The sequence below is a fragment of the Rhagoletis pomonella genome, unplaced genomic scaffold (genome assembly GCF_013731165.1).
Source record: "Rhagoletis pomonella isolate Grant_MI unplaced genomic scaffold, Rhpom_1.0 Rhpom_scaffold_00001, whole genome shotgun sequence".
Taxonomy (NCBI): domain Eukaryota; kingdom Metazoa; phylum Arthropoda; class Insecta; order Diptera; family Tephritidae; genus Rhagoletis; species Rhagoletis pomonella.
The window spans coordinates 50,688,032-50,705,179 of NW_023458555.1; the positions used below are offsets into that span (position 1 = coordinate 50,688,032).

Below are 17,148 nucleotides of genomic sequence, written 5' to 3' on the forward strand. Positions count from 1 at the left end.
AAAAATCATGCTCGTACCTGACCGGTTGTCTGGAAATGGAAAGCATCAGTAGTATAATATTGCAGAATTTTCACATCAATTAAATTTAACCTCTAAATCAAAACTAAAGAGTGGATTCGCCAACTGGTCTCCTCAATTTTATAAGATATCCCACTGAAATTGGTGCGCGTTCGTGTTTGTATAATTTATCAATCATTTGGCTGAGTCGACAAGATCAGACCACCTAAACATATTGATCTATACCGCTGATTGTTCAGATATGTGAGTTTGCGTTTTACCTTAAACACTTAAGCTTCAACTTTTGCACGCTCAATATTGACATCGAAGCATCACAAAATTTGTAGCACAGTTTGTGTTCTAAGGGCGTGTGTGGATCTGTAACAAAGTTCTGTGGGGAAAGCTGGCGAATAATATTTTTACTATGGGTCAACAGTTTTGCCAATCTGCTTTGTGAAATGAAATCTTTTTGACAACAGTCAATTTTTCTCAACCGCAGAATAAAATATTATAAAATGAACTGAAATTAATATTTTAAGAAAACATCTACCATTATTGATTGCAGTTCATCAATTTAAGCTTTTAATGAATTCAATTTAATCAAGCGTTTAATAAAGCGTTTGAAACATAAAAGAAATTTATTTACCAGCAATATTTAATGTAGTGTAATACCATTTTATTTTTTTTTTGCTCAAGTTGTATATGCATTTGTCAAAAATTTCACTAGCCTCATGAGCTAGTATTCACCTCATACTTGTCAAAAATTGAATCACAGCGAACTTTGTTACCGATTCGCACGCGCTCTAAGTTACATATGATACATTAAAATTTTGAGTTTTTTAGTCCGATTCATAGTGTAATAAGCAAAGTGAAACCAATATATGACATATTTATTTTTTATACGCTTATATGACAACGGTTTTGTCATTGCGTTTAACCATTTGAAACTAGCAACATTATAAATTAATTTTAAAATAAAAAAAATTTTGATTTCAAATCAAAAAATAATTGTTTTAGAAATTAAAGAACCAAAAGAAACAATTTCGTATAAAATGCCAGATACTTGCTGTTTATGCAGAAGCACCCACAACAGTGAGGTAGGTACATATGTCTCGTGTGCCAACAGATGTTACGCCATGAAGGGATTGGTTGAATGTGTGTGGTGTTAAACTAACTGGATCATCGAAAGTTTGCGCTCTGCACTTCAAATCGAATGATATCATTTATGCAAGTATTAATGCCAAAAAAAGACTCCTCGATCCAGATGCAGTACCATCAAAGATGTTACCTGCAATTTCATCAGATGAGAGGTAATGATCAAAGTGTTGGTATGTTCTCAAATGCATTAGTGCAAAGGCATATCGTGAAAATAAGTCCAATAACTACAACCGCAATGCGCCAAACATATGTGACGTATCGCATAAAATTTATACTTTCGCCAATTTAGTAATAATAGATGGTCCTGATTTGCAGTAATTAATTTGAGAAAGAATCCTTAATCTTAATGTGTATATATATACATATCGTCGTTTAATGTGCAAAACCGCCTATCGTCGTTTTGCAAAACCGCGTAACTGACATTTGTGCCAAAAATTAGATTTGCTCGTAGGAAGCCTTATCTATTCATACCAATATATCGAAATTAGACCATGTACTGCAAAATAACAGCATAGTTTCAATACCGCTGATCAAGAGTAGCATATATTTTTACTCTCTCCTGTAAAATCTTGGTGATATTACATACGCGGTTTTGCATAATCGTGATACGCGGTTTTGTACTTTAAACGACGATATATTGGGAAATCTTTTGAGATGGGGACATTCTGCGTACTGACATATTGTTTCCGGGACAAAGTAGCTGCACTGCCAAGTGCGGTTTTTGTACCTTCGTCAATACCCTTTACATGTGAAAATATCAGTAAATAGTTATTCACAAACAAAACATACGGTTCTATAACTAATTTATTCGCTAAAATCAGGAAATTTCTAGTGCAACTCGCATAAATTCTTAAAAAAATAAAAAAATATTGAAAATATTGTAAAACACCCTATCACAGAATTTGTTTGAAGAACGCACTATCTCAGGATTCTCTTCCAAACCAAAGCCGGAAGAGGGTTAATGTAAACAAATAAACGAATTGTTTACATTTAAATTTTCAAATAAGCGTACGTCAAATATTGATTTCACTTTGTTTATTACATTATGATCTGATTTTACAGATAAATCAAACTTTATTCAGAGCTTAGAAAAAGTTTTCAAAATTTATTTAGAATTTTGAGCTTTATAATCTGATTTTTTAGAATTTTTTCGCGTGTGCAGTAATGGAGTGTGTAGCCCATTAAATTTTGGTATAATAAAGTGCAAGTTTTTTAGCGGCTTCCAAATCGCGCTGATTTTTAATATTTTTTTTTGCTGACGGCTTTTGCGATCTTTCCATATAACAAATGAAATTTATAAAAACTGGCGTTGATTTAATTTTCTTTGCAAACGCTGTTGCTCATTTTTTTCCATAAGAAATTCATGCTTATATCGAAAAAAAAGTGCAAAAACCCGTCACAAAAAAAAAATCAAAAATCCACGCGATTTTGCAGACGCTTAAAACTTGCACTTTATTATACTAAAATTTAACCATGAACCATATTTTTATAAAAAAATAAAATTTTATGAGCCATAAAACTGTATTTTGCTTTCTTTGAACGTCAGACAATATTTGGCTGTTCGATGCACTTGAGACTATTTATACATCGAGTGCAAAATTTTCGATGTGTTTTTGACATCCCTAGCACTTTTTCAAAGTAATGACATGTCCGCTTTAATGATTCAATAATAAAACCTTTAATTATTGAATCATGGTCGGCTTTAACATTGTTTACATTATATTTTAATACAGAAATATGTAATTATTTTGAATTGCTTTGACAAAAGTTATATTACTGGAAAAATTTAAAACCCGAAATATTTTCCCGAGTTTTGGTCATAACAGCAATGCATCGGAAATAGAAACCTTTTCTAGCACGCAAAACAGTGGTGAAGGGTAGCATTTTCTCCTGAAAGTAGGTGTTGGAGGAAGCAATTCCCAGTTTTATAATCTTGTTTTGCAATTACAGGAAGAACTTTTTTTACGAAACCCCAAATTACCAGAAAGGAAAATAGAGAAAGAGTAAGAAAGAAAAAAAACAAGTAATTAAAAAAATAAACAGCTTAAATAGAAGAACTATTGAAAAAGAAATGACAGCTTCTTTGAAGAGAATCGCAAATAAAATAATATTGTAATTAACCAAAACAAAATACATATTATTTACATGTATTGAAAATAAAAATTTATTTTATTAATTGCAATTGTAAGAATGTGTATGCCCGATGACTTCGCTGTTTGCTAGCTTTGCGTTTACAATTCTTGTACGAAGCATGGTACAAAAAATCCATTTTAGCAGGAAGTTATCAATCCCCAGATTTCTGCGTGACTGCTCTACTGCCTCTAGGCTAACGTTGTTGAACGCTTCTTCTAAATCCAGGATGGCCGCCATCGTATATTGTTTATTTTCCAGCGAAGACAAATATTAAAGTTTTTTGGTTTACAAGGACGAATAGGTATTGAAAATTCACTTTTAAAGAATCTAATTTTTTTAAGCTAATGAAGCCAGGAGGACGAAATTCGATAATGTGGTCGTGTGTGTATTAGTTCTCAACATATAATGTTTTCAAATATAATTATTCCAAATGTTCTAGAATATTTGAGGACAAAATTTCACGACAACATTTTCCATACCCAATTATCCTTATGCAACAAAAACTTTAATCTTTTTTAATTCAACAGAACACATTGGTATTCTACATTGCACTGATCTTTTTTAAATCATTTTTTAAATTAATCATATTTTTAACCGACTTCAATAAAAACGAGAAGGTTATAGATTCATCGGAATATACATACATTTTTTTATGTATGTTACCGCATAACTTTGGACTACGTTAACCGACTTCTATAATTATTTTTTAAAGGAAAGTTGTTACCTCAGAGATGGTCCCATACTAATTTGGTTTAAATCCGATCACTGAATCATGAAGGAATTAACGATAATCTTAAAAATTTATATGAGATTTAAAGTCAGTTTTGTTTTTTGTTAAAAAATTACTTGTTGAAATTTCAAAGTCCTTTAAAAAATGTTGACGTCACAGAAAAAAACTAAATACGCAGTTACTATATTTTTCCTATAGTGTTGCGAATACATATATGCATGTATGTATATTGATTTTTTTTAGTGTGTAAAATTTACTGTCGCACGGTATAAGCTTGGTAAGGTAGGGCATATATCGCACGTTACGTTAGGTGCAATCCCGTATTCCTCGGACTAAATAAAATAAAAATTCGCTCAGAGCGAGAGAGTAACACTGAAATATACGGGATTGCTTTCTAGTAAAAAGGTAAGTTCTGTCAACTTCAACATAACCTCTAAATTTTGGTTGTAAATTTTTGCTTATTTTGTATGTAAACACACTCAGCCACACATGTAAATAACCAAAAATACTTTCAAATTCATTAGAATCCACTTAAACAAGTAATTAAATGCTTTTCACCATGAATTAGCCGATTGCACTTTTCTTTTATATTTTGGTTGCCAAACACACTACAGCTGATAGTTTGACACATTTACCAGAATTTACCAGCAAACAATTTTCGAACTAAAACTGGTAACTTCTGACAGAGAGAGAACCGTATTTACTCTCTCTTTTGTCCTCTAAATAGTCAGAAAACCGAGTACGGGATCGATTTCCAGTAAAATCTGACGGATTCTGACTATTTCTGACTAATCCGGACTCGTACGGGATCGCAACTAATATACAGAAGTATTTCAAAATTTCAGTTTTGTTGGAAAATGCTATCAAAGTGTGATCAATTCATACAGTTGGTATACAAAACGATAGTTGAAAAGACCTATATCTTCGCCATTTTTGGGAAGTTTCCCCATCTGTTAAGCTGAACAAGTTCTACTTATCAAGCTTATTAATTATATGATGAAATCTCCAACAACGTAAATTTTGAGTCCATCTCTATATTAGTTGCGTTTTTTTTTTACTCATTTCCAGTAAAATCCAGTAAAAGTTTTTACGAATTTTCATGTTTTGGCGTTTTCGTACGCAAAAACTTGCAAAGTAGGGGAAATTGAGAGGGCGAAAAATGACAGTTGAAGTTGCAAGTTTTTACTGGATTTTACTGGATAAATTTTTACTTATAAGAATTTGCCAGTACGAAAAACAGCTGATCGCATGTTGCTGGATGAAATTTAAACTAATAAGGAAACTGTTTGTGGGTTTTTATTGTTGAATTTCACAAAATAAACCTATTTAAATACCAAATATATTGTTTTATTAGGAATTCGCTGCGAATAAACAACCAATTTATCAGCTGTTCATGAAACTTGCAAATTGTTACTGGAAAAGCGTTCACGTACTTTATTGCAAATTTTTTCTTTGAGAGCGAATTCTTAGAAATAAAGTTACTGGAGTGTTGCTGGCAAGTTAATGGATAATTTGTAAAAAAACACAACTATTATTAAACGTGCGATATGTAATACTCCTATATTGACAGTAACAGCGAGTACCGTCCGAAAACATTACAGTACGTATGTACACGTACCCTGTAGGGAAGATCTCTAGTTCTGAACTGGTGCGCTTCTAGTACAATTAGACCCAGCACTGGTTCACGATAAATCTCTTTTGCATGCATACAACTGGCAAATTTAACGTGGTGATGTCCTAGGAAGTGTCAATTGCCCAACGCTGCATCCCTTTTTCGATAGTGCCGAACTAGTCCTAAATTCTATAGTTCTGAACCAGTTCTAAAATCTACAGACGAAAGAAAAGATTATCATGGTATTTCAATCTATTCGGTTCTTCCGTGTGCGATTTTAAACTATTTTAAAGAAATGTCTTTTTTCAATTTGCAAATAAATTTGTTTAAAGGGTTGTAAGAATGTACGTTTTCATGCCTTTCGCTGAAGCTGACTTTGCAGAGGTGCTCGCTCTTATTGGTTAGATTCCAGACGGTCCCAAGATGTTAAAATGTTAACACAAACTTTTGTTTTGTATTACCAAACTACGAAAAAGCATCTGCAAAGTGCAGAATGAAAGTGCATTTGAACGAAAAAGCCGCCAAATACATATCTATGTAAAGTAAACAAGCCCCGTTGCATCCATTTTTCGATAGCTCCGAACTATTCCTAAATTCGACAGATAAGATCTAGTTCGTTCTGCATCCCTTTTTCTATAATTCCGAACCAGTTCTAAATTCGTCACCTTAGATATAGATTTCTAATGGAAAAAGTGAAATAAAATTGTTTTTTTAAGAGAACCACATTTCGCTGATTTTGAACTGTTGGGGATCTAGTTACTATCGGACTGGTTCGTTTTTTAGCGATAAAGATCTTGCACGGAATTAGACATTTTATTCACTAGTCTGTGGTTTCCCTGCAGGGATAGGTTTATAAATAAACATGTACACAACACATGCACAAAAACGCTACACACGTACACAATACAAACACAAAAAACGTTACTTGACTGTCTTGTTTTGATTTCGGAATGCTTACACATTGATGCATTCATATATGAGGTAGAGTAACTAAACTTTAGATATGAGGTTTTGTTATAAAACCCTTTCATTTAGATAGCTAAAATCGTTAAATTTTGCAGCTTAGGTAAATACTTTAAAACTGAATATTTTTGTAAAGCCTTCGGCACAGATGAAGACAGCACTGGCCTTAGTTGTTTGAGTTTAATTGTATCTTTTATAGCACCCACCACGAAGCCTACGTCCAATTTGCTAATAAAATGCGATACTTGCCCGGAAAACGTTGCTTGTGTGCCACAAATTCAATGCCCCGCACACGTGCGTATGATGGACCACGAAAAGCCGCAGATTTGTGATCTTCCTGGTGGTAGTTATGGCTACTGCTGCGTCACTGGACAGAATCACACAGGTAAGGTGAATAACGCTATTTAAAATTTACGTACATAATTTTCTCTTTACTATTTAATGTTAGCAATTCGTCCTGGCATCGAACGTACACCATTCGCTGCTGTCCTTCCTATGTCGGTGGTGGAGGAATCGCGTCAGAAGTTCGAACAACTAATGAAAAATGTGGCTAAGCTGCCAGTTCGACGCGGTCAACCGGAATTTTTGCATAGCATAACCTTTCACTCCAATTCATTCGATGATAAACATAACTTTCATTTGTCTAATTCGGCTGTGCAGCAAATTATTGCAGGCCAATTGATCTCAAAAAAGTTTGTATATTTTGTTTCCTATATTTGTGGTTGTGGTTGCTAATCGCTCTAAGTGTTCAATTAGGGAAGATATTCCTGTGGATGACCTCATCACAAACAATGTTCAGGTAGATTTTAGGAAAACTCCGTTGGCACACCACTGCTCTGCACCGCACAAGTGTGCCGATCCGAATGCACGCTACCGTACCTTGGACGGCACCTGCAATAATCCGCTGCCCCATCGTTCGCGCTGGGGTTCATCTGGTCAGCCAATGGAACGTTTACTACCACCAGCTTATGAAGATGGCATTTGGACGCCGCGTATGCATTCCGTGGACGGATCTGAACTGATGGGTGCCCGCGAAGCGTCACGTCGCTTAATGGCAGATGTATACAGCCCGCATCCAAAGTACAACTTGCTTGTGATGCAGTTCGGTCAGTTCTTAGCTCACGACGTCACACAATCGGCTTCAGTGCGTTTAGGTTGGATGTGCTGAGACTTAGAGTTAATTATTATTTTTTTCCTATTTAAACTAATTTCCTCCACAGAGAATGGCGAGTTGGTAGAATGCTGTACAGCAAGTGGAGCTCACCCTTTGCCGCCACACAAACGTCACTTTGCCTGCATGCCGATTATAGTGGAGCACGACGATGACTTCTTTAGCACCTTCAATGTGAGCTGCATGAACTTCGTGCGCCTATCCCTCGCTCCCAATACAGAATGCAAAGTGGGCTATGGCAAGCAACGCAGCAAAGTGACACACTTCATTGATGCTTCCACGGTGTATGGCTCGAATGAGCAATCGATGCGCGAATTACGCGAGTTTCATGGCGGTCGACTTAGTATGTCCAATGACTTTGGTCGCGAGCTGTTGCCATTGATTAGCGACAAAAATGCGTGTGAAAGCGATGATCCTGGCAAGACGTGCTACAAATCGGGTGAGATACTTTGTTGACTTATATATGCATATAATGTGTACAAACACACGTACTATAATATGTATGGATGTATGTGTTATATTTGGCATACCTTCTGTAGGTGATGGACGTACAAATCAAATAATCTCCCTCATTACCTTGCATGTACTCTTTGCCCGCGAGCACAATCGTATCGCTGGCGTTCTGGCACGCCTCAATCCTCAGCTAAGCGACGAGATATTGTTCCAAGAAGCGCGTCGAATAGTCATTGCGGAGCTGCAGCATATAACTTATAATGAGTACCTGCCAGCAGTAATTGGACCACTGGAGATGAAGAGATTCCGTTTGGCACCACAACATCATGGCTATGCCAAAGGCTACAACCTCGACGTGAATCCCGCTATTACCAATGAATTTTCGGGGGCAGCTTTTCGAATGGGGCATTCTACTGTTGATGGAAAATTTCATATACACCAGGGTGATAATAAGGTGGATGAAATCATCAACATTCCCGATGTGATGTTTAATCCTTCGCGCATGCGCAAACGATCCTTCTACGATGATATGCTGCGAACCATGTTTACGCAGCCAATGCAAAGAGCTGATAGCTTCATAACGCATGGCGTACGTATGGGTAAATAGACCAATTTCGTTGAATTGCTATGTTTCTTTCTTACAGCTAAGCCGCTTTCTGTTCCGCGGTCATAATCCCTTCGGCTTGGATTTGGCAGCTTTCAATATACAACGAGGCAGAGATCAAGGGCTTCGTAGCTACAATGATTACTTAGAAGTGATGGGGCACAGAAAATTACACAGCTTTCACGAGTTACCTGAAAATGTGTGATGCTTTATTTGTAATAATAATGAATACATTATAAATCATTTAACTACTTTTTAGACGAGTAAACGGCTCGCTGAAGTTTATCATCATCCTGACGACATTGACCTCTGGGTAGGTGGCTTGTTGGAGAATTCAGTGAAGGATGGTATTGTTGGCAATACGTTTGCCGAAATAATCGCAGATCAATTTTCCCGTTTCAAACATGGCGATAGGTATTTCTATGAATATAGCAAAAAAGTGAATCCGGGCGCATTCACTATTACCCAGCTGCATGAGATACGCAAGGCGACGATGGCTCGACTGATTTGCGATAATGCCGATCACTTGACGTTGATGAAAGTGCCGCCGGCGGCCTTTGTTCGCGCCGATTTCCCCCTGTAAGTTTTGTAACCAAAAGATTATTAAAGGCATCCCTGCAGAAAAAACAAAATACATAGACCGGATATTTAGATATTTAATTCAACTGTCCTATATATACTGTGTTTGCACTTGTACACACTTCCTGTATTGAACTAGCGAATTTAATATGGATCTGCCACAGGAGGTAATGATTTATGGTTCAACTACCCACTGACGCACAGTAATTCTGAACTGGAATTTACTGTTCAAAATTCACTGGAGAATTCCTTTTTTGGCCAATTTGATTATTTTTTTAATGAAAGCTTATAAAAATAGCAAGAGGCCAGTTAAGCCCGATTTTTGAATTTTTATTTGTTTTTGTTAATTTTTTTAGTGCAAAGTGCAGAAAAAGTAGTAATTGAAAAAATCGGTTATCTTATTCCATTTAATAGATGTTGACAAATAAAAACTAGTTGAAAACAACTGATGTGTTCCCCAAAACGAAAAAAAATCACACATAAATTTTGGAATGTTAAAAAAATTTTCACGAAAATTAAAAATTGGTTTTTGAGTTTTTGGAAAATATTCTTGATATCGGTGTTTCCATCGGAAGGTCCACCACGACAAAAAAAAAATAAAAATCTTATATCTAACGTATTTACGGGCCGATTTGTCTGCTTTTTAAAATATATACTGGCTATGTAAGTAAAATCATGTTTGTATAAAATGGTCTTCCTAGGTGGCGCCAAGGTTGAGATATTTCGAAAAATCGTAGTTATGGTCCGATTTGGTTCGAATTTGGCGTATGTAGTTGAAACATAAAGAAGTCATAGATTTCCAACAAATTCACCCTGAATTGGCGCTGAGGTCAAAATATAAAGTATATTCTACATAAAATACATGTTTCATTTGCGTTAAAAATTCATTCTAAAAACAACTAGAATTGCTCCAAATCATATTAAAATAAGTTTCATGAAAATAGCCATCCACAATTCGTAGAGATTTGCGATTTTGTAAGAAAAGAAAAAATCTGCTTCCATTTTTTGTCACGTAACGACACTCTCTTTAAATGCTTATATTCCAGGACCAAACAGTTCGATTGTTTTCATTTTTCGGTTAAATATAGAGCTATACAATGGCCTAAAAAAGTTAAAGAAAACAAATGGCATTCCTTGTTTGTATCACATTGAAACGTACGACTGTCACGTATGCGACGTATGGAAATACCCATATGCAGCTTTATATGTCGATCATTAAATTTTAGTTTAATGAAGTGCAAGTTGTAAGTGGCGAAGAGTTCGCGTTAATTTTTTCGCTAACATTTCGAGCACATCTGCATGCTAAATGGAAAATAAAAGCTTTCGCTTTGTCTCGTGTAGTTTATTTATATATTTTATTTATTATTTTTTGTTATATTTTTATTTATTATTCATATATTTTTTGTTAAAAATCATGAATTCATTGATCTATGAAACTGCATACCCAAAATTTTTATAAAACTTAAAACAAAATTTAAGATTGTTGAAAATTTTTTTAATAAATTTTTTTTTGTCACTTTGTTTTTTGTTCAACAATTTTTGTTGAGCTCGAGGCCGTTTTTAATGAAAAACTTATTGTGGAAAAGCAACAATAATTGAAAAAATGGTAGAAGTGATAGCTATTTTGGAAATCACCACATTTCCTCATCAGACTTCCTTCAGTAGGCTTCAAACCGACGATCCCACTGACTCATCCAGTTGCCTATGCACTGTGCTAAGTTCGCTTTGTAACTTATCGTTGCTTTTTTCTACTTATTTTCCTTTTTGGTTTTTTGTTTTCGTAGAAACCCACAATTGTTTTCAATTCTTTTTTATTATGGCTGCGTTTCTTTATACATTCCGGATAATTCCATTTCACAGCCGGAATAAACAGAATCCGTTTGAAATATACGTTAACATATTATCAGGAACGTTCTAAAGAATAAGTAAACAAAAAAGTTTATTTCAAACTTTTAGAATGAATAAAGAAATGCAGCCTATGTAAAAATTTTTAGCTAGAACAAGACAATCGATTTCCAGTGAATTATAAACAGTAGCTGGTATTGAACCACTGTGCGACGGAGCGCTCTTGCGTACTTGCCGACCATATCATCTATCAAATTGCCGTTGATAGAGAGAGAGAGAGAATCTCTATACGGGCAACATACAAGATCTATACATAGAAGGTCACGCAATCCGCGAAATAAAAATTGCCTCTCTGCGCATGTTGTCGCAGGGCGACTTTTTGCTTTCGCTTGAGCATACATATATATGTATGTGTTATAACAAAAATAGTGGACAATTCTTACCCAATTCCGGGAAGTTAGTTCCCTTTAATGTGTCCGTCTTTAAAATGGTCCATACGAATTCTCCGCGTTTTTGGTTTAAAAACTTTAGATCGCCGGCAAAACTTCAACCATTTTTCTTGCTGTTTCGGATCCTTTGGGAAACGGAAAAAATATCTTTTTTTCGATGGGTCACTGCGTTGGCTTACAAAATTCCACACCGCACACTGCATTGCAATTTTTATTATATTTTCTGTTTTTGTCGCCCTTGTCGGCAAGCTGAACAGCTGATTGCCAAATTTTACAAGAGAGGAGTAACGGACCTGCGCAATGCGCAACCTTTAATATATAAACCTTTGGCAACATATGTATATGTAATACTTATATATTGGTAGATAACTAACTTCTCAATGTGTAAAAGCTCAGTTAGTCTAGACTTAACTTAATTTAACTAACCGTAAGAAATCATCAATGATTACTCAACACGTCAACTTAAGCTAGAAGCGGAATTATTTTGTTTTTGTGTTTTCTTTTCCTGCTGTTTGACGGTTTGTCTCCTAAAATGCCACATCAAAAAAATGCATGCAAAAAAAAGTATGTTTGAGTTCATTTTGTTCATATATGAGTTGTGTACATGTTTATTTTTGAACGTGTGTTCCTTTTTTTGTACGTGTTTACTGATATATCTGTAATGTATGTAATGTATGTAATGTAGGGATGTCGGAAGAACATCGATGCATCGAAAATATCGATGTTTTGTTTCGATGCATCGAAAATATGCCACTCGATATGTAAATTGTCGATGTATCGGTGCATTGATGCATCGATGTTTTTCGAAAACTGAGTACATCTCTAGTACATTGTACCGTCATTCCAGTTTTTCAATTGTACAAACAAGAGAAGTGACTTTGAGTTTCCGGTGCAGTAATTTATTTCAAATTTTGTACAATTTTGCTAATAACATATTTTGTTGTGAAACATTATCTGAAAAATCCTATGCAAATCGATGCATCGAATCAAGGAAAAACATCGATGTATTTTTGCCACTGACACCCCTACTGTAATGTTTTCGGACGATACTAGCTCTTACTGCCAATATAGGAGCATTACATATATGAAATAGATCTAATCTGGCCACAGCTACATTTTTGTATAGTCGCGGTGCTACCATGTTGTCGCCAAAATAATTGTCTACATAAGAGTATGAGTTAAAATAATTTAGACAGCTGTGGTCTGTAGCCCGTCGTTTCAAATGTGTTTCAAGCTGTACGGTGTTGTGTTTTTGTTAACACCACAATCCCATAAGATAGGGGCCTCCGACTTTAGGTCGGCGGGTAGTTGAACCATTACTCTTTCTTACCTACCTTAGAAAATAGAATATGAAAAACAAAAGGCCGAGCGAACAGCACATTCATTTTCATTGCGACCCGATTCATAACAATTGCATTATTTCCCCTGTAAATAGTAAAATCTTTGCAAGGTATGTAGTGAATTAGTCATCGTTTGGGGAATAAGTTCGCGATTTTTGCAGGGATGTTTATTTATGCATATTATTTATATTATTAAAAACTATAACATTTTAAGACTTCCAACAAAATATTTCAGAAAAATATTAAGATCTACGTGAGCAGAACTGATCTGGATACATGTATACATCTCCAAAAAACTCATTATTTTGACACCGTTTACAAAATTTTTATGCAGTTCACGTAAATCTTAATATTTTTGCAAAATATTTCAGCAGAAGTCTTAAAATATAATACATTTTTGATGGAAAAACAGTACAGATTTTTTTTTTATAGAGAGTGGCTCACCTTAATGTACATATGTACGTCTATTTCTTACATATGCACTTATTTGTTTTCTTTTGTACAGAAATGAGCCGTTGCACTGCGACAGCGTTCAAGTACCCGTCGTCGATCTAACGGCCTGGCGCGTGTGATGCTCGGAATCGTGGGATGGTCTCCTTATTTCATATGTATCTCTCGAGTATATTTTGCTCGTACGTGCGTACGCATTTAATTAAAATAGAAAAATTAAAATTTAAGGGTTTTGCTCTTAAATATGTACAAAAATTAAAAGAAATATTCTATATATTAATATCTAACATACATTTTTTGCGTCTTCTTTTGGCGATTCTACTGAACCGATTTCGAAACCAACCATCGTTGGAAAGCTATTTTTCTGAAGATGACGAGAATTGTTATGGTTTCAAAATTAGTTGAGGATTACGGCTGCTATCGCCTTATCCAAATTTTCATGTTGTTCAATTTGAGTTGTGTTTGCTATGCTAGCAGTTAGGGGATTCGCTTAAACTTGTAAAGTCTTAAACCGTGTAAAACTCGTAAGTTTACGAGATCAAGACCAAAACGAACACGAAGACGAATGTGAAGACGGTGACTAAAACGAATATGAAAGCGAATACGAAGTCAAATACACATATCATTTATACCATGATACAAAAAAGAAGGTAGTTTCAATAAACAACTTTTGACGGATAATAAAATTTTTTGAAGTTTCATAAATTGTCAGTATTATCAACGGCCTTGCCACTTTGATAATATTAAAACAATAGATCGGAGTATTTTCTTTCCCATATTTTTACCAATGTGAGAATATTTCAAATCAAAACCCACAATCAGTACTTGATATTTTTTTACTTACGTGGTTTGCCCCTCTTTTATTAAAAATATATAAAATGTAAACTGTTATATTGTAATTATTCTTTTTATTTTATAATAAAAACCATTAGTGCATTATGTTGTAATTTTTTTCATTTTCTTATTTTGATATACAATTTTCGTTTCTTTAATCATGCGATTTATTAATCGAATTCTAAAGAATGTTCTTCCCAAATAAAATCTTTTTATAATATTTTGGTCCAAATTTACTTTTAAATTTCTCATCAGATTTTGCAAAAATGTTGGCTTTGTGGTTAGCGAATCACCATTAATTTCAACAAATTTTGAATTCAAAATTTCCAATGTATGCAAAAAACTTGAATTAGGCTTGTACAGACCGGCCTCCGATAAACAGTTAACATACGTATAATTTTGATCACTTTCTACATGCGTCCTGAAGCCTAGTTTTGTCAACCCCATTTTCGAAATTATGTAGCCGGCAAAATTTTCAAGTCCATCAGATTCCACATCTTTGAGTGGACTGATGAAATCTTCTGCTTCATGCTCTTCTGCGAGCTACTTAAAAAAATTAGAAATCAAATAAAAACGAAAGGGTAAGGAGTTTACCTCGAGTTCTTCTTCTGCGGATATTTCAATATCGTTAAGTGGTTTGAAAACATTTTCACTGAGCAACTCCTCTTCAAATTTTAACATTACTTCACTTGAAGACTCAACATTTGTTTCCGTGCTCAAAATAGTTTCTTTTCGCCCTAATAAAGTTCATGCATTCATTTTAGAATCTTCATGACAACAACAATAATTTCTTTAAGTGGTTAAAAAATTACCTAGAAGGTATGATCGAAATCTGTACTTGAATTCGAGAGGTGACGGATGGTCATGCAGCCCTCCTTTCATATATGTTCAATAACTTCACTAAACTTCACTCATTTTCATACATTTTTGTTTACTTTTACAAAAAAAAAAAATATTATCTCTGGTGATCAGGTAGCATGAATTTTATGAAATGTCATAATTTTATTAAAAGTCACATGGTTAGCAACAACAACGAATGTCATTAAATGGAACTACCTTCTTTTTTGTATCATGATTTATACGGTATATGATGGAGAAAACTGAGGCGAATACGAATAAAGAGAATAACAAGACAATTCTAGCAAAGATAATTGAAAGTCTTTTGTAAGACATTTGGCAGAGAGTAGGCAAAATGGTTTGAAAGATTTTGCTTATTCTGGCACGTAAGTCTTACAAAAAACAGCTCGCTTGCCAAATTTCATGGTGAAAAGCTCATTTGACAGAAAGCACTTGCACATGTTCTAAAACGAAATGAATAAGTATATATGTATGTATGTATATCGTTTTGTTTTCACTGTGGCAACAGTCGCAATAGCCGAGAGAGCTAACCGCTAAACATTCGAGAGTTCCGATGAGCCAAACCTCGGGAATAGGAATTTTTCATGGCAATTCTGGCTAAGAAAGTAAAAAATCTTTGGTAAGGCAAATGAAAGACAGATATCAAGTTAGTCTGAAAAACCTCCCAATAAAAATTGGGCTTAATTAACAATTCGAAAATGAGTCTCATTTTCGATAACTAATGTGAAATAGGTATGTATTCAATTTGAAAACCAGGCCATTCCCCAGCATAGCGGAACCTTCGTTATCCAATGTATTTTTCCTTCGGTATGAGTTCGAAATCCATCCCCTCGAGAATGGGCTAATGCTCTCTCTTGTTACTATGGCTTTCATGTTTTTTTTTTCTTTTTAGACCCATTTCGAGTGTATTTCCCATATACCTTTCCAATATATGAACCTTGAAAAAATAAAGTTGGTTAGGGGTTCGTTGTCAGTTCGATATGCATATTGGATATCGCAGGTCATTTTCCAACGTTCGCTTTTAGCACAAAGGTCTTAGAAAAAAGCTCTCATCCGAGTTCGAGTCCTGCAGCAGAGGATTTTTTTTTTTGGTTTTAAATTACATCTTCTTTCCTTTTTTGATTTAATTTTCTTTTAATTTTGAGATTGTATTGTTTCAAAAAGAAAAATATGCATATGTTTTTTATTTTCATTTAATTTTTACTCTTACTTTATGTATTTTTTTGTTTTTGGATTTTATGCTTTTAAAAGGAATATTTTTTGTTCCTTTTTTTGTTTAATTGCCTTAAAATTTTTGGATTTTATTGTCAACGGAAGAAGGATATTTTTTAATCCCAGGTATTTTTTTATTTATTTTTTTTTTTAGTTTAATTTATTTTTCTTTTGTTGATTTTATTTTCTTTTATATTTTTATTTTTTTTTTTAAAGATTTTATTTTTTTTATGCCATTTTTAATTAGTTTTTAGATTTAGTTTTGAAATTTTTTTTCGTATAAGAGCAGTTGAAGTTCAGTATAATGAAGTTTTGGTTTAACGTTACGTTATTTTTTTTATTGAATGCATTTGATTATTTACATAATTGAAAAGATGGGGATATTATACGTAAAAGTCACTTGAATTAACAAATTTTTCGATATAACAAATTAGGCGAATTAGACGTGCACTGTACTAGGTTTGTTCGTCGAAAATCCAGCAAGAACTATCCAACACTCAAAATATCAGAGAGTAAGAAAAAATTCTCTCAAATTCTCTCTCATGTTGAGAAACTTGCAAATTTCTGCACGAACGCAAATTTGCAGGAATTTGCAAGTTTCCCTGCCAGCTGGCGTCCACGGTTGCATTTCAAATATAAAAAATTTTTATAGAATTTTTAAAATTCTTTCGGATGGCCAAAAAAAGGATATACATGTATATTTCTTGTTGTTCTGACTTTCTTTAACATACATTTCAATTTCTTCATCGTACTAGCTGTC

At 34.2% G+C, this 17,148-nt stretch overlaps 1 protein-coding gene across 1 annotated transcript in view; it reads left to right on the forward strand.

Moving 5' to 3' along the window:
• The window catches only part of LOC118748690 (chorion peroxidase), a 19,221-nt gene extending 5,599 nt beyond the window's left edge, over positions 1 to 13,622 (forward strand). Inside the window, 7 exon segments of the mRNA XM_036483340.1 lie at positions 6,670 to 6,978; positions 7,042 to 7,285; positions 7,350 to 7,747; positions 7,814 to 8,203; positions 8,304 to 8,806; positions 8,862 to 9,400; positions 13,540 to 13,622. Coding sequence (XP_036339233.1) covers positions 6,670 to 6,978; positions 7,042 to 7,285; positions 7,350 to 7,747; positions 7,814 to 8,203; positions 8,304 to 8,806; positions 8,862 to 9,400; positions 13,540 to 13,606 — 2,450 coding nt within the window. The 3' untranslated portion in view covers positions 13,607 to 13,622.
• Positions 13,623 to 17,148: the final 3,526 nt, after the last annotated feature.